Genomic DNA, 21060 nt, shown 5'->3' on the forward strand with positions numbered 1-21060 from the left:
GCGTGGCCATTGTTCCCATATGTTCCCCTCTGCCGCTGAGACCAAATAAAAGTTAAAAGGTCTTTTTTATTTGATCACTAAAAACCATGGCCCCTGTTGTAAAAACGACTTAGCATCGGTGGTGCATTTTATCACGGCGGCTTTCAGTCGTTCCCCGCTCACATTCTCTCTCCTCCCTCCTCATTTTAAGGAAGAAAATGTTCTCGTGTAAGAGTGAAATGAATTACAGTTACGAAGGACGAGAAGCAGCAGCCGATGTTTAAATCCCAGAAGCTCTTCGGAGACGAGCCCGAGCAGCTGATTTGCACTTTGACAAAGATGCCATAGTGCAGTGTGACTCTGTAGTGCACTGAGAGGGAGTCAAGTATCGAGACTCACACACACGTACTGGGACAGGGGGGTTAAATAAGATGGCTGTCAACTCTGTCGAGCTTGTATCTGGTCCCGCACACACACACACACACACACACACACACACACACACACAGCACACCAGTCCAGCTGAGAGCTTGTAGGAATTGGGATGGGTGTAAATAAGATGGCTGTCAGGCCTGTCACTGGTACCCACACACGCAGACACATTCACAGTCACATCTCAAGTGAAACACACACACACACACACCTACCTCCAAGTGCTCAAATAGTAAGTAACACACACCTTACCTACCTTTGCGTGGTAGATAGACACGGTGTAAGTGACAGGTAGACAGACTCACACACGCGTGCGCGCGTTCGCACACACCTTCAAGGGGTTTGAGAGACGGGGCCTAAGTGACAGAGGGACAGACGGTCTCAAACAAACACTGAGGAGACGCCTCTAAGTGACGGACACACACACACAGCCGGCTCTGTGGCTAAGTGGAGCTGAAGGGAGCAGTCAGGCAGCGGTAAGGGTTTGTCTGAGCGTTCATCACTGGGTTTATAGAAGTGCCACTCTCACACACACACACACACACACACACACACTCTCCCTCTCTTTCTCTCAAAGATTGATGGGTGAGGTGTCAGTCTTCATCAGTTCACCCATGTCTAAACACCGTCTCTCCGTCTTCACCTTCGTCTCTGACGAAATATTGTTCTTGTTTCCCTCCTATCTGCAGATCTGTAATTGGTGAGGAAAAAGTAAACGGAGGTTAAAGGTTGTTAACAGAGTAAATAAGAAAGTCCCACTGAAAACCGTCTTCGTATTGTTTTCACAGGAACAGGTTTTGCCACGTGTAGCATCAAGGAGAGCACAGCAGAAAGTGACGCTGACTTAGACGTGGACGGAGACGACACCTTGGAGTACGGCAAGGCCCAGTACACCGAGGCCGATATTATCCCCTGCTCTGGAGCCGGAGAGGACCAAGGAGAGGCCAGGGAGAGGGAGGCGCTACGGGGAGCCGTGCTCAAGTAAGAAGCCTTAACAACTGCACCGTCAAACCAGCAGAATACAAACTTAACTACTGTTAGCGAAATGGATATGCACCCTTCAGGCTCCGTTCAGACCCACATTTGTGTCTTTTGTGTTGCAGCGGTGGGATGCCTTCTAACAGAATAACGCCTGAATTCTCCAAATGGGTCAGCGACGGTAAGATTAACATTTTTCAAAAGGTTTTTAGGATTTTAGTATTGCAGGTCTTCATGTAAAGCGTATATAGTTACTCACACAAAGAGATAACTTGTAAATGTAGTATATTGTTTTCACTTTATCTCCTCATTTTGGCTCGTGTGTGTGTGTCTGTGTCTGCGTGTGAGTGAGAGAGTCAGCATCCAGTGTTAACCGCATCAACCTGTTTGTGTGTTTTACAGAGATGCCTTCAACGAGCAACGGAGAAAGCAGCAAGACAGACCCCGGCACTCCTTCATCCTCCTGCTCTTCCTCCTGCGCCCCGCGCACCTGTAAAAACAGTGAGATCGAAAAGTAGGTTACTCATTTATATATGCACACACACAAACAACAACGCATCATGATTCAGTTCTAAAAGGTGATGCAGAAAAGGACTCATGTCACGTTCCCCATCGCAGTATGAGACGGGTCACACGAGTCGACGAGAGTAGTCGGTCATAAATGATGCATCTTGGTGTGTGTGTGTGTGTGTGTGTGTGTGTGTGTGTGCGTCCAGTTATTGATTTTTTTTCCTGCAGTTGTGTCCTCTCAGAGCTGCCTTAGAATCATTAATGGCGACATAGACACACTCGTTTCAAGGCAGCATTGCGAAAACATGCAGATGTTTGTTCACACTGGTGCACACACACTTCTTCAACAACAACACTCACACACTGATATTTCGCAAACATTGACAAAAATGTTTTCTTCGTTCCTCATTATTCTTGTTTGTGTATATTTATTTTTTTGAACAAAAGATCAACTTTCAAGTTAAAAACACAGCCAACTAGTATAACATGTTGACGGAGCATCACATACCCCCATGCACTTCAATAATCTTTCGTAATTCAATAAGACTGTATGTTTACAAGTAAAGCAGAAATTAGGCCCATATCTGAATCAGTTGGCAGTTTTTACAGAGAATAATAAAAAAAGTGAAGGTTCTGGACATTGTTCAGTTATAAAATCCAGAGCGTCTCTCCTGATTGGCTAATGAGTTTTGAGACCTGACTCTGTTAGTAGCAGTACATAGTAGGACTGCCCCATGAAAGTGGATAACTTGAATCATCCACCGGTGGCCCCTCAGTCGTCTTTTGTTTCTTTCTGTTTTTGCTCAGTCAGTGTGCATTACACTACATTTTTATATTCTAGCAGGGCGAGAGCCGAAACCGCGACACAAACCTCCACGGCCTTGTGTCACAGTCCTGCCCCAACTTGCCTATTTGAGAGAAATGAAAAGGAACGAACAGTAGAATCTTTATATTGGAAAGGGGTTCAGCCCTAGTTTACAGCCTGCCATGCAGTTATCATGTGTTTCTCTAAGCACAGTGACAATGATTCAACTGACAAATTGAGATTTGACTTGAATCCGAGACGTTTAGCGATGCAGACCGAGCAGAAACATGTGTAAATATGACTGCAGCGCACAAAGAAGTCCCCCACCAAACATACACTCACAAGAGCAGACACACTGCTCCATCCATTAGAGGTGTGTGTGTGTGTGTGTGTGTGTGTGTGTGTGTGTGTGTGTGTGTGTGTGTGTGTGTGTGTGTGTGTGTGTGTGTGTGTGTGTGTGAGAAAGGCCTGCGCGCTGTAATTCTCTCATTTCCATCTCCTCATCCATATTCTGCCCCAAGTAAACAATCTCACACACACACACACCCTGTCCCCTGCATGGGCAATAGAGGTCAGCTCATTGCGAGAGAGAAACGTCGGTGGGCAAGCGAGCAAAGAGAAAGAGGGATTTGGTTGATTGGTTGCTTCTGCATGTCTGGCATATTCTCCTGTCCTTTAGCCCCATGCGATTACACGCACGCACACACACACACACACACACACACATACACACACTGAGCTGGGGTCAGTCTGCTTGTTGCCTTCCATCCCAGACCCTATTTCCTAAAGTGATTTCCTTTGTCCACCCAAAGTGCCTTCAAGAATACCCCCTAAAAATCACCACTCTCATCTCATTTCCGTAACCTTTCCCTCTTCATTTCATTTCCGCAGGAAAAAATGTTTTGGTATAAACGATGTGTGTGAGTTGTTTTCCCTGTTATTGGAAACCTCAGTCAAGGTTGCATTGGCTAGCAGAGCAGGAAGCTAATGTCATAGGTTGATTAAGGAAGGTCTAAAATATATATTTACTAAAGATATTACTTTGAAAAGAATAACCAACTTGCATGTTTGTAGTTTCCCTTTATCACGCATGTTCCCCTGGGGAGGCTGCACGCGATAAATGCTTCATTTAAATGAATCAATCGGCACTCTGTGTGTGTGTGTTCCCCATATTAAATATCAGCAGATGGGATAACTGGTGAATAAGCAGAGCAGCTTGAAGTGTATTGATCAGAAACGAGGTGTGTGTGTGTGTGTGTGTGTGTGTGTGTGTGTGTGTGTGTGTGTGTGTGTGTGTGTGTGTGTGTGTGTGTGTGTGTGTGTGTGTGTGTGTGTGTGTGTGTGTGTGTGTGTGTTCGTTGCTGAGCGAGCGGATGCATTCGATAAGTTGTCTGGTGTGATCGTCCCTGTTTTACTTTGCGTTTGTGTCTGAGAGAAAGAGATGAAGGCAGGTCAGTGTGGCAGAGGAGAGAGGCAGTGGTTAGACAATGCTGATGGATTCACTCGTACACACACACACACACATGCACAGTTGGTATGGTACTGATGTCAGGGAGGAAGAGGTGCGCCCCTCATGCCGCTCTGTTTGCATAGCATAGTTGCAAAGCTTCCCTTTTGTTTTTAGTGGAGGATGGAGCTGCAACTAACAGTTATTTTCATTGTCGATTAATCTGCCGATTTAGTTTCTAGATTTGTATAAATTGGTATAAAAATAGTGAAACATTTCCATCCCTGTTTCTCACAGTCCAAGGTGATGTCTTATAATGTCATGTTTTGTAAAACCCAAAGATGTTCACTTAAATATGATATAAAACAGAGAGAAGTAGGAAAATCTCCATATTTGAGAGGCTGAAACAGCGTTTTCTGATTAGCTATTAGCTATTATCAAAATAGTTGGCGTTTATTTTTCAGTTTCAGTTTTCAGACAGCTTTTTTATGATTTCCTGCCACAGACCATACACACATCACACTAATGTCGGTAAGGCCTTTGTCCTGTAAAGAAACTAAATGTCATTTAATTTAGTGGGAATCGTGTCGCCTGAAGCCCGTTGCCAAGACCGACCATAAATTCTAAACATTTCCGGGAGAAAATGCGGCGTTATGACTTTGTTACGACCAAAATGTCGCTGTGGGTGTCGCTACATGATGTTCTAGCTGAGGTCTTAGTGGCAACCTGGAGCAGAACATGCCTTAATCTAAGTATCCATTTAAACGGAGCCAACTAGATGCTGAATGATTGCAATGGAACAAGCAGTCAGCTGGCTGGAACAATTCCCTGCCTCACTCCTCTCCGCTTGCTATAAATGCACGTATTTGTGGAGCTTCTGTGCCCCTCCGTCCCCAAATGAAAATGAGATTTGTCTCCTTTCGTTACATTGATACATTGTGTGTGTGTGTGTGTGTGTGTGTGTGTGTGTGTGTGTGTGTGTGGCTTTGCGCAGCGTTAGTGAAATCTCTCTCTGTCTCTGATCCCAGATGGGTAATGATCTGGTCGCCTCCCGGGGCGTCCTCGTTCCCTTGCTCATTCCCCCGCAAGATAAATGAGCTCACACACACACACACATATATACACGTGCAACGCCTAAGACGCTCTTTCCCCTCCAAGATAAATGGCCCCTCCAATGCCGCCAATGCGATTGCTGCCAAATTTGGTGCTCCAGCTGGAACAATGCGGAGAGATTTCCATGTGGTTTCTGCAAATAATTGAATCTGTCCTCAATTTGGAAGTGATGAAGCTAGATTTCTACCCCCACCAGCTCCACCCCCTCCCCTTCCTCTACACTCACACACACTGCCCGGTCGCTCTCGCTGCCTTTTCCTCTGCTTCTTCTCCTTATTGTTATCGCTAAGCCACATTTCTCTCTCTTTCTCCTTCCCATTTCTCTTTTCTTCTCGTCCTCTGTCTCAATCTTTCTCAGGCACTTTACAAAACGTCCCCCCTCCCCCTCCCCCTACTCTTTTACCATCTGAGACCCACACACACACAGCCACCCACCCACCCACACACACAGATCGGGCTGAGGCAGGGGAAATCAATAGTGACTTAAATGTTTTATCATGGTGTGTCAGTGTAGTTAAGGCCTCGGTTAACAGGGTGCAGCAGAGAATGATGCTCTAAAGGGATTTACCGCTGCTATTTTCACAGCACCTGCGTGTGAGAGATTTATCTCCCTAACCTGGTGGATCAAACTTTCCCGAGAATATTATGTTTTCTTCAGAATGAATTGTTAATTTCATAATTTGCCGCATGCTCGTGTTGAGGGAGCGAGAGAGGCCGAGCGAGGCCAAAATGTAGGTAGACAGTAGATTAAGACACGGGGCTGATTGAGATGGATGGCGGAGGTCTTCAGCTACACACAGACACACACACTAATGAAATGAGAAATAGCCCCACACACGTTGGGGACAGAGCGCTAAATAGAGGGGAGGCACAGCCATCTATCTGTCTCTGTCAGGCTTTCTTGCTTTGCTTGTCGCCATAGGGGTGACTGGAGATGGAAATGCACGGCAATTTCACTTTCTTTCACTCGCATACACACCATTCAGAAAAGGCCCCGTGGGCCAGTAACTAAGTTGGAGTAGCAGCATGTTGCGTGAATGGAAGTTGTATTTCAGTGTTGGCTCCTCAGGTTTTATGATGCCAGGCTTCCAAATGAAGGCCACGGCTTCAGTTAAAACCGACCAAGCCAGAGCCTCGTCCCACTGTGCCCACAAACTCTCCGACACCGTGCACTAACACAGAGCAAACGGTAAATATCTGTACTTTGAGGCAGCAACACATATATTCAGTGTGTTGTACTGCCAGAGAGTGCAGGGCATAATGTATTGGATGTAGACTGAACTGTAGGTTTGGGTTAGGAAGTTCTGTTTGACAATTTTCTTGGATAATTCCAATTTCTTATATATCTTTTACTCTGACCTTCTAATTATGATGCCGATTTTCTAAGAACTATGATTGACAGCATACACTAAACAATCTTTTGTAACTCTTCTTTAATGGGAAAATCAATTGCATGTTCAATTAAGTACAAATGTACACTTTGATCACTGATCCTGAATTGATGAGCGGCTTCACATGCAATATGATGCTTAACTCCTATATGTCAAACTCTTAACTGTGTGATTCACAACGTTTAGTTTATTAGCCCATCCAGCCTTTGCAACAGCCTGACATAGCACAAGTCATGCTGTTGTAACACTGATACCTGCATTCATACAACCTCGCTAATCAGGATCAAATCTGTGTCGTATATATGTTTTAAAAATGTGTTTTTAAAGCAGCGTGAATACCGTGAGCCTCCCCCCGGGACCCACACTCATGGAAACTGGCTGCTATGCTGAGAAGAAGCCAACTCCAGCGATTCTTATAGCTTACATTTTAGGTTGTAACCTAAATTGAACTGTTAGCTTGCTTCTGCAAGTCTACATGACCTGTGTGCTAAGCCTGGGTCCCAGAGTGACATAAATTTCTGTATTTTTGGCTCCAAGACTGAAAAGGTTGAAAACCCCTGAGCCAGCTTAAATCAGTGACTCACACAAATAGCATAAAGGGCTTAAACTCAAGGTTTTCTAGTTGTGCTTCTTGCTGGTTGAGAGGCCGTTTATCTCTCTGTGTGTCACATTTAGCCCCAGAGAGTTGTCTTTCTTTTCCTTGGTCCTGTGAAATCATCCTGTTCTCCTTTTTTACCTCCATTAAATCTTTGTACCGCGCCCCCCCCCTACCTCCCTGTTCAGATGGCCACAGCCACATAAAGACAGATTAACATATTTATTTTATAGCGTTGGGAAATTAAACAACTTTTCAAATGTGGTATTCTATAAATCACCTGTGCTGAATGGACATTCATTATAGAGATGGAAAGGATAATAGAGAGACAGGAGAGGCTAGTGTTGGGGTGGGGGAGGCAATTATTTTTTTAAGATTAAAACTTCTTCCCATTTCTGTTCTTTAACTCACTTCGGACGAGGATGAACAGCCTCTAGGCAGAGTTTTGTGCTCCACTGAGCGACAGGGAGCTTTATTGGAGCTGTTAAAAGAGAGACAGTCTTGTTTTAGGGACAACCCCCATCCAGTACCGTCCAGCCCAGAGTCCACTGCAGCTTTATAAGCTAGCAGGCTAATCAAGGCTAAATGGCTTTTTACAAGCTCAGAACTAATAAGAGGAGAGGCTAAAGCAGTTTATAGGGCACGGGGTGACGAGTCAGTCTAGGAGTCCCGACTAGGTCTTTATAGACGGGGGCTGGTGACGGGGTTTCAGGGAGGAGCTACAGGCAAAGGTAAACCAGCCCCAGTTGTACTGCTCTGCAGCTGATCCTGACATCTAAAATCCTCGTGTACAATGAAAGTCACGTGAATCTCCATAACAATCTTTGATATATCTCATATCTCATTTTATTGTGTAAGGGATAATACCAGACAGACGTTTTCTACTGTTGTAATGGGACCATGAAGAAGGAAAGAACCTCGTCTGGAAGCTATATACTGTGTGTGTGTATGTATGTATATATATATATATATATATATATATATATATATATATTCTTATTATTAATCGCTTAATCGTCTGAATACAAAGTGATAGAGTAACATAAGTGAAAACACCTGTTGGAAGTTCCTAGAGCCCAATGCTTGATTTGATCAACAGTCAGAATCCAAAGGTTCAGTTCTCAATGATACAGGAAACTTGGAGGCAGACAAAGATTACTGTTGTTGCTTCTTTTCTTTTTTTTTAAAGCATTAAATCGATTATCAGAATAGTTGCTGGACTTACAGCCAAAGCCATAAGTAATCAAGATGGATAAAGATATCAATCAATTGCACACTTGTAATGCTTGGCAACAAACATGAAGAAAGGACTAGAAGCTGCCAGCCAATCAAAACTGAGATTTCTCAGAAGTTCCAATCTGGGAATATCCTGCTGTGAAACGGTCGCAGCATTGTTTCAGGGTTTTAAGAGAGGGAACAGAAATAATGGAGAACTACAGTTGTGTCAGATGTCATCAAAGTTTTAAGAGAGCTTTGTTCGTTGCTCCTGGACAAGTTTGTGCCAAAAAAGTAATTGATCTAACTGCAAACATAAGTCGTTTCACAGAGCAGCTTAACACTGGAGTGTTGGAAGAAGTCTGGTGATGGCCATGCACACCTGAAATGTACATTTTTTATTTAATCTTCACTTAAGTCTAAATGTTCAATTTATTTTTAATGAGCTTGTTCAATGATGGGAATAAGATTTAAATCTGCTCATGGATTTACAGAAACGTGTCTCTTAATAGGACATTGAGAAAGTGCATCTTTGTTTTCCTTTCCCTGTTGCCTCTGCTGTTTGAGGATGTAGCAAATGAAGACTTATCCAAGAGGACGCACACACACACACACACACACTCACACAGCCACTTATCGTTCTATTTTGCTCTCAACCCTCTCTCCGCTCGTCCTTCCCCATCCAGATCAATACCATAGATCAGCTAGCTATCAGGCTGCAAAATGACCACATCACCATAAACACACACACTCGCTCCCATTTTAACACACACACACACACACACACTGCTATTGCATCTTACCAGAGAACGAGTGGATGGCTATAATAAACACGGGGCCGGCTCGTGCGGCCTCGTCTCGCTGCGCCAAATCATCATCAGCAGCAGCGTTGTGGTCTGTGCGTCGGCCGTATTGATTTAGTTATGGCTGCTTCATATGCTGTCGGACAGTGTTAAATGCACATTTTCTGTTATCATGCTACACATTAATCAGAGGGCTGCTTAGAGACAGGAAGAAAGGCAGGACGGTGGATAGAATGAAGGAGGGATGAAGTAAGGACACGGGGGGGGGGATAAAAACAGAGGGACGGAAATAAATTGAGAGGGATAAATGGACATGGGGACGGATGGCAAAACAAAAGAGAGGAAATGCAGAGGATGAAAGTTGAGATGTTGGAAAAAGAGGAATGGGCACTTTAGTTAAAGTCAAAACAGAGAAATTGATTAGGTGGAGTGCGAGGGAAGTGTAAAAGATGGTGGGAAGCAGCTGCAGTTGTAAATGTGTTTGTGAGATGGGGCCGTGTTAATTCTAAGAATGTAATACATAGTGGACAGAGTGAGAAATAAAAGGCGAGGGGCTTTAAAGATGCCCGGCTGTGTATTGAGCTGCAGAGAGAAAGAAGGCCGTGATAAAGAGGTTTTCAATAGAAACATGTCACACTACATAATGAGAGAGCCGCTTTGCACCACAGAGAAGGCCATTCTCAGGTGGCTGCGAATGTAAATCTGCGGAGAATTGAACATCGACACACTTATGTAAAGATGGAGGTAAATGTAATTCCCATTGGGGGAACAAACATGTATGTTTGGATAGCGTAGGGTCACAGAAGAGAGCAATAGATTGTCAAGAAGGAGAGACAGAAGATTGCTTGGTTGTCGTGTGTTTGGGTTCAACACACAGAAGAAGAGATTTAGACAGTTTCCTGTTTTTATGTGTCGGTGTAAACAAATCACTTTTCGATGCATGATATGTATCGCTGTATTTTCTGGGCTAAATATTCGGTTGTAAGTCAAACACGGACGCAGCTTTACGGAAGGAACAGGTTATGTAATGCGACATCAAACTACATGGATATTAAAGTTATTGTTTAATCCCATATCTTGTTTGAAAATGTATCGATATACCTTAAAAGCCGTATTTTGAACAAACAATCTGATTTTACATTGTCAATGGTTGCAGGTGTGGCATTTTACACATACCTGTGTCTCATGACGTCAACGCTAAACATCTCTCCCTCTTGTCTCTCTCTCCCCCCCCCCCCCCCCCAGGGTTACGGAGGAGGAGTCCACGGCTACGACCATGGAGGCTCTGAAGGCTCGAATCCGAGAGCTGGAGAGGCAGATACTGAGAGGAGACCGAAACAAGTGTCTCATCTGCATGGTGAGCACAACATTTTAGGGGTTTCACATCAACCCCTAATGGCAGGAGTCATGCCTATTGTCGGAAGGCATTTGTAGAACTTCATGTAGCAGCATATAGAAGTGCAGATTAGAGGATTGGCAGTTAGTGCTAGAGTTAGTTGTAGTCATTTCCCACAATCCCTGAGGAAGCTTCCCAAGGAGGAAGTTGCTCTTTAGTCTGTTTGAGCTTAATGAACAGCGCCCTCCTCCTACCTGCCAATCTAGCAAATATGCAAACCAGTTGCACAAGGGTACTCCGTCCCGATCAGTTTTAGAAAGGAGGCTTCAGACATTGCTTCTGAGCTTGTAGTAGTTTTGGTCTTTGTGAGACGAGTGTACCTCATTTGGTGAGGAGGTTCAGGGTGAGCCGGCTGGTTTTAGATTCTTTCGAAAGATCCACAGCCCCTGAATAGGACCACAATCGGTGTAAATAATCCGCAATCATCCCGGTCAATTTGTGCTCCCTAAAGGGATACAGTTCCCACTACACTGCCATTTTCCTCACATATTTGCTGATTTTCTAGTTTCTCAATTTGGGCGACAGTCAAGTGTATTGTGTTGTATGCTGCATACTCTTGAAGTGTGCATGTCTGCATCTCATCGCCCACAGTCTGTGGACGTCTACCTAGTTTTGAGTGTATGACTGGTTGTGTTGCTGTTGTGTTTTGGTGGTTTCTGCTCTTGCATGGCTTTGCAAAAATGTGTGCTGGGATAAAAGACTCCAGTGAAAAATGCCTCAAAAACAGACAGGATTCTGCCAAATATTGAAGATGCATTGTTGACCAGGCAGCACATGTAAGAGATCGTATCTACCGGTAGTTGATATTCCCCGGCTAGAATCACAAACAGTGTTGCATTGTGAAGTGTGGAGATGGGGCTCTACAGCATGTACAGGTGATTGATTGGAATCCCAGATCAATAGCATAAGCTGAGATGTTCATTCATGACAATATCAAGCAGAATGAGGGACTTTGTCAATATTCATGTTCATCAGATGCTTGAGATACGACTGCACCTGCAAACCTCCCCCCCCCCCCCTCCCCCCATCACAGTTTGTGTTCCCCACTTAGTATCAAGTACCCATCCTGTCATCCTTCAAGCTTGTAGACAGTGCAGTGTCGGCATCCTGTGTGTGTGTGTGCGGGTAATTACCGACGCCTGCGCTTCCTAAAGGTCGCTGGGTGCCCGAGGTGACACGGAGGGCAAGGCACAGCGATCGATCACTCACTGCCTCATGGACACGCGGCTCTTCTCCGCTCATCTGTCACTGTCCCTCATCTTACACACACACACACACACACATTCAGGCATACAGAGGAACACAAATATGTGTACAATGTTCACACACAGACTTCTCACATCTAATTGATCTCTGTCTGTGTTTGACTCGTCACTGCGCTCTTTTCCTGTCACTGGATGTCCGATGGAAAAGTCATCAGATTGCTTTAATTTATTAATCGGGAACATTTTAGAGAAGCTGGAGAGTTCCAGGTGCAGAAACACTGTTGTAGCAGAGTTATTATGAGTCAAACTGTTGCGCATGGATTATAACCTTCCAATGCTCAGGTAGTTGCATGTAAGTAGAAAACAAGTGCTCTCCTGCTGCAGGCAAGTTGGCTCAAGTTGGTTCTCTGTTGGTCCTGAAGCGACTTCAGTGCTGTGGTTTGGTCTCAGCAGTGGATTTCTACCTCCATCTACTGGTCATCTCAGGAGGGGAAAAACAGCCTTGTTTAAGTGCATTTATTCATTTAATTGGAGGCATTGTTGTAGTTTTAGTAGTAGTAATAAGTAAGTAATAATATCAATATTGTTATTTGTGTGGTTCCCAGAAGACAAAGAAAATGAAAAGAGTTTTCCTGTCACATTAGCAGATACGTTGAACGCAACAAATCCATTGTGCCATAAACGACTCTGCACGCCTGACTTGGCGCCGATTCTTTTCCTTCTAGTCTCCCATCGACTTTCAGCAACTTAGCCAAGTCATCAGCATACATACTTCTCTGTTTTTCTTTTTACAAAACAAAGTTAGTGTGAACCCAGAAGGCGAGTTCTCAAGCATTTCCTCATAGCAGTTTGTTCATCGGTTGTCCAAGCTGTACGAGCTTTCATATGTGTGTGTGCGTGTGAGTGTGTCTGTCCACGCTCGTGTGTGTTGCACTGTGGTTTTTGTGAGTGCGCGATCAGTACAAGCCCGCCTCTATGATTAGCTGCGACCTTTCGCCCCCTCTCCTCTCCCATCCCCACCCCTCCCTTCCGCAGAGGAAACCTGCTATCCAGTCAGGCGCGGAGATCAAGAGCCTAGGGGTGTGGCCAGGGCCCCGGCCACTGGCCAATGAGGTCAGAGAGAGGCAGCCTAAGTCCCTCCCCCTCGGCCTGTACTGCCTGTACAGGGGCCTTGTGATTGGTGGCTACGGCAGCGGCATAAAGAGGCTCCTCCCACAGCCCTTACGGAGGGTAAGGCACTCCCTCCCTCCTCCGCTCCCCCCCCTCCTCCCTCATCTCTACGTTCTTTTCGAGAGGAAAAGAAAAGAGGGCCCATCAGATTGGGTTCATTCATCCCTCATCTCCCTCTGCCTGCTACCCTCCGTCTCTGCTCGTTGCCTGCCCGATATCGTATCAGTGTGTGTGTGTGTGTGTGACCTGCAGGTTGCCGGTTCAGTTGCCCCCGTGCTGCCTTGCTCAGTGGTTCTGTGGCTGCTGGCTGTGTCGTTCCATGGTTAGTGGTTTGGTGCTGTCGGTCAGGGGAATGTCCAGTGTTGTTTTGGTTGTTGTTACCCGGCATGTGTGTGTCCTTTGAATTTGGTGTAACTTCACCCCCCGCCCCCCTCTCTCTGTTCCTAGGACTCCTACACGATGCCGCTCACCTCCATCCAGTGCTGGCACGTCCACTGTGAAGAATGCTGGCTCAGGACTCTGGTACGCTCAAAAAACTCACACACTTGTCGACACTCACACACTCCTCCGTGCTGCAGGGCATCTCCTCATAACATGCACTTATTGCAGCCTCATTTCATAGTCAGTGAGTTTCCCTCTGTAGCTGTGCCCCATAGGGAGGAACTTAAATGGAATATTCCTCAAATGACCTGTTCTCTCGCTCACGCACACGCACACACACACACACACACACACACACACACACACACACACACACACACACACACACACACACACACACACACACACACAGTCCAGGCAATGCAAACACTTCCTGTTCTCAGTAGGGCAAAAGACTACATGTAATGGTCCCCAAAAGGCTTGTTAAATGTTCAAATAAAGTGGTCAACTCCAACCTCCAATGAGTTCTACATAGTGCCTCGGGTCTACACACACACACACACACACACACACACACACACACACACACACACACACACACACACACACACAGGCAGTGGTTTGTTGGTTATTAGTTAGTCTAATATATTCAGTAGTGTGTAATTAGCTAGTGCTAATGTGGTAAATGGAGCGCAGTGTGTCTACTGCCGGGAGGATAAACAGTCTCCTCATCGGCTTTCTTTAATTTCTTTGCAGTTCTCTCCTCTTCTCTCCACACGTCCTTCATTGTTGTCTTTTCCCTCTTCTTCTATTACCTTTTCTCTCGGGCCTCTTTCTTCTCACCTCAGTGGTTCTATGTAATGAACACCATCAATTATCAGTTGTGACATGTCAACAATTACTAACAAGCCGTTCCCATTGATATTATACTAGTTATAAATACACCCTTAGCATAAATAAAGGAACGAAAACACATCGAGAGAGGGGCAGAAACCCAAATACTTCTTCATTTTAGACCAATGAAAGTCTGACAGTGTAGAGCTGATTCTGACGGAGGTTCAAATCTGCCCCACTCGTGGTAAGGATCGGAGGACCTGACCATTTTCAGCCATCCAACAAAGTTTATTTTCTGTGTTGCAGCCTCACAGCCTTGTGTGTGGCTATTGATTACTATTCTACAGTTTTTTCAGACTTTAATCTCAAAGAATTTCTGAGTTTCTTCTCGTGGAATGATGGCTTTAGCTTTTTACCTCGGAATTGTTTTTCCCCCCGGCTCCGTCATTTATTTTTATTTTTAACCTTTAATACATTTGAAAAGCCGCATACCTGATTGCTGATTTGTTTTACAGTAAAAGTAAAATAAGACGAGAAACCACATGGCCCTTATGATGGCCGCCTTTATTCATGTTTAACTGGGCATTTAGATGTGCTAATGATTGTCTGGAACATGCGTCCAATATAAGATCAATACTGATTCATGAAGAACTTCATGTGGGTACAAGAACACAGTCTGCATGTTTTATAAATTACTTGTAGAGTTCTAATTTTCTTTTATGAATTTTTTTAAGTGAGACTATAAGAAAACATTCTTGAATGAGGCCCATTGTTTCCATTTGCCCTGTACCTGTGTACTCTGTGTACTCTGTGTACTCTGTGTACTGTGTGTACTGTGTGTACGTGTGCGCTGGCACGTGTGCATACTGCCGTCACAGGTCTAATGTATGGGGCATTAAACTCACAGCCTGGAGACGGCTATAAAAGCGGAAGGGCCAAGCTGATCAAAGTAAATGCCCGGGAATCTAAACGTCAGCCCCTTACCACTTTAATGAGCAAGGCAGCTGGAGCGCAGCGTGACGGGCACACACACACACACACCAACACACACTCCCACTCTGAACAGGAGTACACAGCTTCGACAGGCGTCCAAACAAACAAGAGGAAAAATCTCAACCCATACCCAGTGCAACAGAAACCTCCGACTTTCCATCTTTCCTCTCTTCTTCTCTCTTTCTTCGCCTCCACACTTTTCCTTCCTCTTCCTCATTCTCTCTTGAGACATGAAGAGACTGTGTCGAGTACTCCGGAGCCACAAATCCTCTTAGCAGGAGCGCGTGAGATCTGTCAGACTCCCGCACCACCTCAGTCATCTCGAGTGCGTTCGCCCTTCAGACTTTCCCTTTAGTCTGCGAACACACTACAAAAGACTTTATTCAGAGGCTCACAGGAAGAGAAACCTATAACTCTTTGAGGTCAGATGAACCTGTACATTTGCACTGACCAGCAAGGATTTGGAAGGTACTCCAGTTATGAGATCTCTGCGTTCTGTTGTACCTGTGTAAGATGTCACACACACTCTGTGAAAAGGCTACATTCACTCCTGTGTTTAACACAACTCCTGCACACATTACAGTGGACTGAAGGAAGTCTCCACATACCAAAGAGATAAGAGACCCAAATATGTTTCGACTTCTCAGAGCTGTAAGCATTCATAACATAAAAGAAGCAATTGTTGCTGCTTCCTCTCCTCGTTAACTCCAGATGTACCGCTCTACTTCATTTATTTACATAATCTATTTTGATATTTATTCCTACATCTGCAACCACTGCAAACAACAGCACAGTGAAAAGTGCAGGAATGTGCCCGCAGCCAGCAGTTACCACCCAGCGCAAGAGAGGAACAAGCTGACTGGTTAGAAAGAAGCAGCGGGGAAGAGATGTGGCGGACAGTGGTGGAGACCACCCAGTCACAATGTGTTGCACATTATCACCTGCTGCTTTACTGCAGATGGCACACTATCAAAGCGGTGCAGAGGGGAGGACTGTGAGATGCTGCTGTATTATAAACATGCAGCCCCGTGATCGTGGGTCAATGCGTCTTCTACATCACCAATAATGATTATTTTCCCAGTTCAGGTTGTAGAATATAGAGTGAGAAGTGTCCGTCACACATTCTGGGAACTCACGGTGACGTCTTCAAAGTGCTCGTTTTGTCCGACTAAGACGAACTTTGACTTGATTCTAAAGATGCGTGATTAGGCCTGCCACGACAATAACTCAATTTGTTGGACGATATATTGTCCCAGAAATAATTTTAAGACCATTTTATGCCAAAAATATATAATATAATAATAATAATAATAATAATAATAATGCAACTACACTCTTTCAAAGAGAAATTAACTTTTCATTCTTAAAGATAATCAGAAATAGTCATTGGAATGTGAAAAGAATATTAAAATGGATTCTGACGTGCGATGTCTGCGCAAAGCCCAAGTCTTAAAATGAGAAGGACATCCCTGTTTATTCTGGCATCATGTTGGCATCATGTTGGGGACATCTTATGTGAACAAACACGCATGTAAACACAATGGGCAATATCGAGGTCATGTCCGTACATAATTCAATAACGTAATTGTCATGACAGACCTAGTGGAGGGCGCGAGATCACAGCAGCGCTCTCACACGCCATCATCAGTGCTTTGACCTGAGACGCATCAGGATCTGATTCAGCTCAGATGACACTGACTCGCATTTGAGAAGCTGGAACTAACAAATGTTGTTTTCATATATTAAGAAAGTATGCTCCTGACTGAATGCATTGACCTACTTATCACCTTTTATTCTGACCTTTGCATTTCCTAAGCAACGAAGCTAACTGTCTTCTCTCCATCCATCACAGGGGAACAAGAAGCTGTGCCCGCAGTGCAACACCATCACCTCGCCCGGAGACCTGAGACGCGTCTACTTGTAAAGAGCACACCCCCATCCCCCACCCTCCCCTCCCCCCGCCGTTCCGATCCATTCCTCCTCTCATCTTGGACTTCCATCGCCCTCCCCGTCGATCGTCATTTGTTTATCCCTCTCTCGTGACCTGGGTCTGTAGCTCCAAACCCTCTAAGAGCGAACAGAGACAAGACGGCTGTCTTTGAGACTCCACAGGCTCTTTTCAGGAGGTTAAAACTGGATTAAAGTGAAAGACTGAGCAGTATCACTGACTCTCTGGCTGGCTGCCTGGGCACCTACAACAACAACAACAACAACAAAAAATGAAAAGACGGAGACCTGCAATCCCACTGGTCAACTGGCTTGTTTCCTCCGCCTCACTGACATGACTCCTGTACATGTAACGTGGGCTTTCATCCACTGAAGGACTTTTAGTCAGTGGAGAACACCAACACCCTGCTGAGACGTGGTAGCTCCATGCTGCTGGAGCTGGATCTGAAAGGAACTTCTTAATACAGAATATAAAGACTTTTTTCCCTCCCTCTAGCTCTTCTTTGACATTACGATGGTGCTAGACAACAGGCTCTACCCCGATGAGTCGACAGAAAGCTTCTTTTTCCTTTTTTGGTTCCCTATCCCAGAGAGAAAACTCGTATCTTCATGCCCCTGTTGCTTAAGAGAATTAAAAAAAGGGCCTGTCTACTAAAACTGAGCTTTCAACCAAACTGAGAATAACCTCACAACCTTGAAAAGGAGTTTGACTCCTCCTCCTCCACCTCCTCTTCTTCTTCTTCTTCTTCTTCTTCTTCTCTCGAGCCCTTCCCTCCCCCCTCCTCTCTCCTTTTGTGGTGTTCTAGTGAAGTAAAACCAAAATTTTTCCCCCTCCAAGATGCAGCGCAAGCACATGTAATATAGTTCTATGTATGTTTACAATGTTGGGTGTAAATGACATAGAGTTCACACACATATGTACACACACATGCACACACGTTACCATCAGCAGACACACACAGAAGTATATAATATCAAAGTCCTGTTGTAAGTTGGAAGGGTCTGGGAATGATGTTTGGGGGAAAAAATGGCTGGAATAAAAGAAGCCTTCTGTATTTTTAAAAAAAAAGATCATTTGAAGATCCGTTATTTCACTGTACAGGAATGAAAACATTTAAGTAATAATAAACTACACAAGACTAGATGGTCGAGATTTAGGTGGTGTAATTTTTTCTGCAGAGTACCCTGAACTGTAGAACATGAAGCAAGAAAAGAACTTTTGTTAGTTTTATCAAATGAAGAGATTCCTATTGCCCAAGACTTACTGCTAACAAGCAGAACGATAGAACTGCTCTTTTGTTGCAACAATGTCCAACTGAGCCTCTTTTAACCTCCATTCCTGCTTCCTCTCAGTTGGAGTAACATCATGCTCAGATCATAGTCTAGAAACTTTTTGTTTTACCCCCACATGTCTCAAAAGAAAGCTTTTTCCATTGTTCTCATATTGCTACGCTGCAAAAGGTCCCAAAATGGCAACCCCGAAGGGCAGGTTCTTTCTAGCTATAACGGATGAGGGAAGTCACTGGAAAAGAAGGATGGCCAAGGCTAAACTGGCAACTTCCAGAATCCGCAGCATTCCCCCCCCCCCCCCCCACCTCCCTCCCCTTTACGGCAGCAGCAGCAACCAAGGTGGTGGTGTGCTTTGTGTTTGTAAAACTATGTATTCTGTGACGTCTGTATTGTTGTAAGAAATGCTGAAAAAAAATGAAAAAATAAAACTTCTCAAATACCACGAGTGGTCTTGTTCACACAAACTGGGTGGTAAAATAATATGTTAGTGTTCACTGAAATAAAGCTGAGGAAGATTCCCTTAATACACAACACACTCATTCTGTTTATGTGCATTTTTAATAGACTGATTGCCATCAACTCATGTGTTTTGTGTTTATACAATGCTCTCAGTTTAAACACTTTGTTCAGAGATGAATGGAGTCTGCTGCTTTATAACAAGACAAATTATTCTGGGGAAAAGAAAGTATGAGTGGATCGGCTCTGATGAATTAGTTATTCTCTACTGATGAACCTTTTGTTTTATTTTCGCTCTTTTCACTTTGGTTTTAGCTCATATATCACATCCTGGTAGTTTAAAGGTTCAATGTGTAATTCCAAGCCACCTGCTCCAAACAGATAGGGGGCAGTATTTCACCTCTAAACTGAGTCCATACAATCTCTGAAGTTTATATTTTAGTTGTAGTAGTTTTGCATATTTATAGTATTCTAATTCATTCTTTATATTGTGTATTGCATTTACTCCTGTGTAATGCCTGTCAGTCAGTCAGTGAACAAGAAAACCAAAATTCAACCAAACTGCTGAAACTCTGAGAGCCAATCAGAAAAGATCTTATAATCTTCCCGTGGGGCTGATCGTCTGTGTTTACTGGAGCACTGATGTTAACCGGGGCTGTAGTCTGTGTAACGTTACGTTAGTTTGTTTATTGGACTAAATCCAAAGTGGTAGAAACTAGAAAACGACCGTCTTATCTGTCTCGTCTTCCCGGTGGCGGCGCAGCCAGGAGAGCAGCCCGCAGGGGAGGAGAGAGGTCGGCAGAGCTGGCACTCGGCAGCCTCCGCCAGACGGAGCCCCAGTCAGCGGCAGAAGAGACTTGAGCTCAGACAGAACAAGCTCCAGCGCTGCAGTCACAGCTGCTGGAGCTGTCTAGCAGCAGCAACAGGGAGTCTGCAGTTCCCCGGTGCTGTGGCTGAACTCTATCTAACTGCGAACTGAAGCTACGCCGTTTCCCGCAGTTGTGAGGATGAAGTGAGGTGGTGCGGGTGGTTTTCTCGTTTCTGCCAACACAACAGACACAGAACATGGCTGTAGTATTTACAAGTGAGTCAGGCAGCTGTACTTCTTCTCCCTCTGTACTGAGGCAGACTGCAGCTACAGTGACTCACTATCACCTCTAGTGGAACAAGTGGTATTACAGACAGGACGGAGCGCAGCTAGTCAGTTCGACTGTTAATCTCAGTAGATATCTCTGCAACACAACACAGACGTCTTTGACACAACGTCAACACTGTCACCTCTTCACATTCTGTTGATAATGTTAGTTAATTGTTTTAATGGTTTGAGTTTGAATGCTGGCATATTTTTCACATTCAACCTTTAAACACTGGACAAGATTCCTCACTTCAACTGTTTGTTGATTCGAACTTGCCCCAAAGATGACAAATCGCACAAGAGGATTGTGTCGGTACAACAATACGTAAAAGGGATTTGGGTCACGTGAAAATTTTGAATTCTGACTTTAATCTCCAAATTCTGATTTCTGATTTATATACTTGTATCAAAACTCAAATATATTTTTCACATGTGTCCCTAATCCTCTTCCATACAAAATATTTATTTCCGAGAATAAAGCCATAATATTACAAGACTACGTTGATACTTTTATGACAACCAAGTCATAGTATTTCAAGAAAATAAAAACTCAAGTAGATGTGACTCATGTAGTGCACTTTCTCAGATAAAGTTGTATTTAATACCTCAAACTAACTGACACAGAGTAAACCTGAGTCCAGATATTATAGCACAAGAGTAGTGGTAGTTCTGTGGTCATAAAACAAAACTGCCATGTATGTTTGCTGTGTGCAGTGTGTAAATGTGCTGTCACCATTGTGGCCCGAAAGTCCAAAAACTAACTTAATCTGCCCATGCTGGAAACACCAATGATTTTGTTGCTTTACTTTACCACATAAAATGATGAAACCAAAATGATATTCTAGTACATAAATGACACAATACAGAATTATTTTCATAGTAATATGACTGTACCAATTGTTGAGTGTAAAACTATCCAAGTAAAATATTTTCGGAGATATTTCTTACCACTGCTCAGACAGGCTGGCTGAGACACAAGGTGAAA

General features: G+C 44.3%; 1 protein-coding gene across 4 annotated transcripts in view; it reads left to right on the forward strand.

Annotated features, from left to right (window-relative positions):
* Window positions 1-18926, forward strand: part of rnf220a (ring finger protein 220a) — a 164368-nt gene extending 145442 nt beyond the window's left edge. For 2 of the 4 annotated variants that reach the window (XM_029453171.1, XM_029453170.1), the window contains exons 9-15: window positions 1200-1392; window positions 1515-1570; window positions 1792-1903; window positions 10514-10625; window positions 12905-13099; window positions 13487-13561; window positions 17100-18926. In XM_029453171.1, coding sequence (XP_029309031.1) covers window positions 1200-1392; window positions 1515-1570; window positions 1792-1903; window positions 10514-10625; window positions 12905-13099; window positions 13487-13561; window positions 17100-17171 — 815 coding nt within the window. In that variant the 3' untranslated portion in view covers window positions 17172-18926. The remainder of the gene's footprint in view (window positions 1-1199; window positions 1393-1514; window positions 1571-1791; window positions 1904-10513; window positions 10626-12904; window positions 13100-13486; window positions 13562-17099) is intronic. The other 2 variants (XM_029453173.1, XM_029453172.1) reach the window with 1 other exon arrangement.
* Window positions 18927-21060: the final 2134 nt, after the last annotated feature.

This window comes from Cottoperca gobio, chromosome 17, assembly GCF_900634415.1.
Source record: "Cottoperca gobio chromosome 17, fCotGob3.1, whole genome shotgun sequence".
Classification (NCBI taxonomy): Eukaryota; Metazoa; Chordata; class Actinopteri; order Perciformes; family Bovichtidae; genus Cottoperca; species Cottoperca gobio.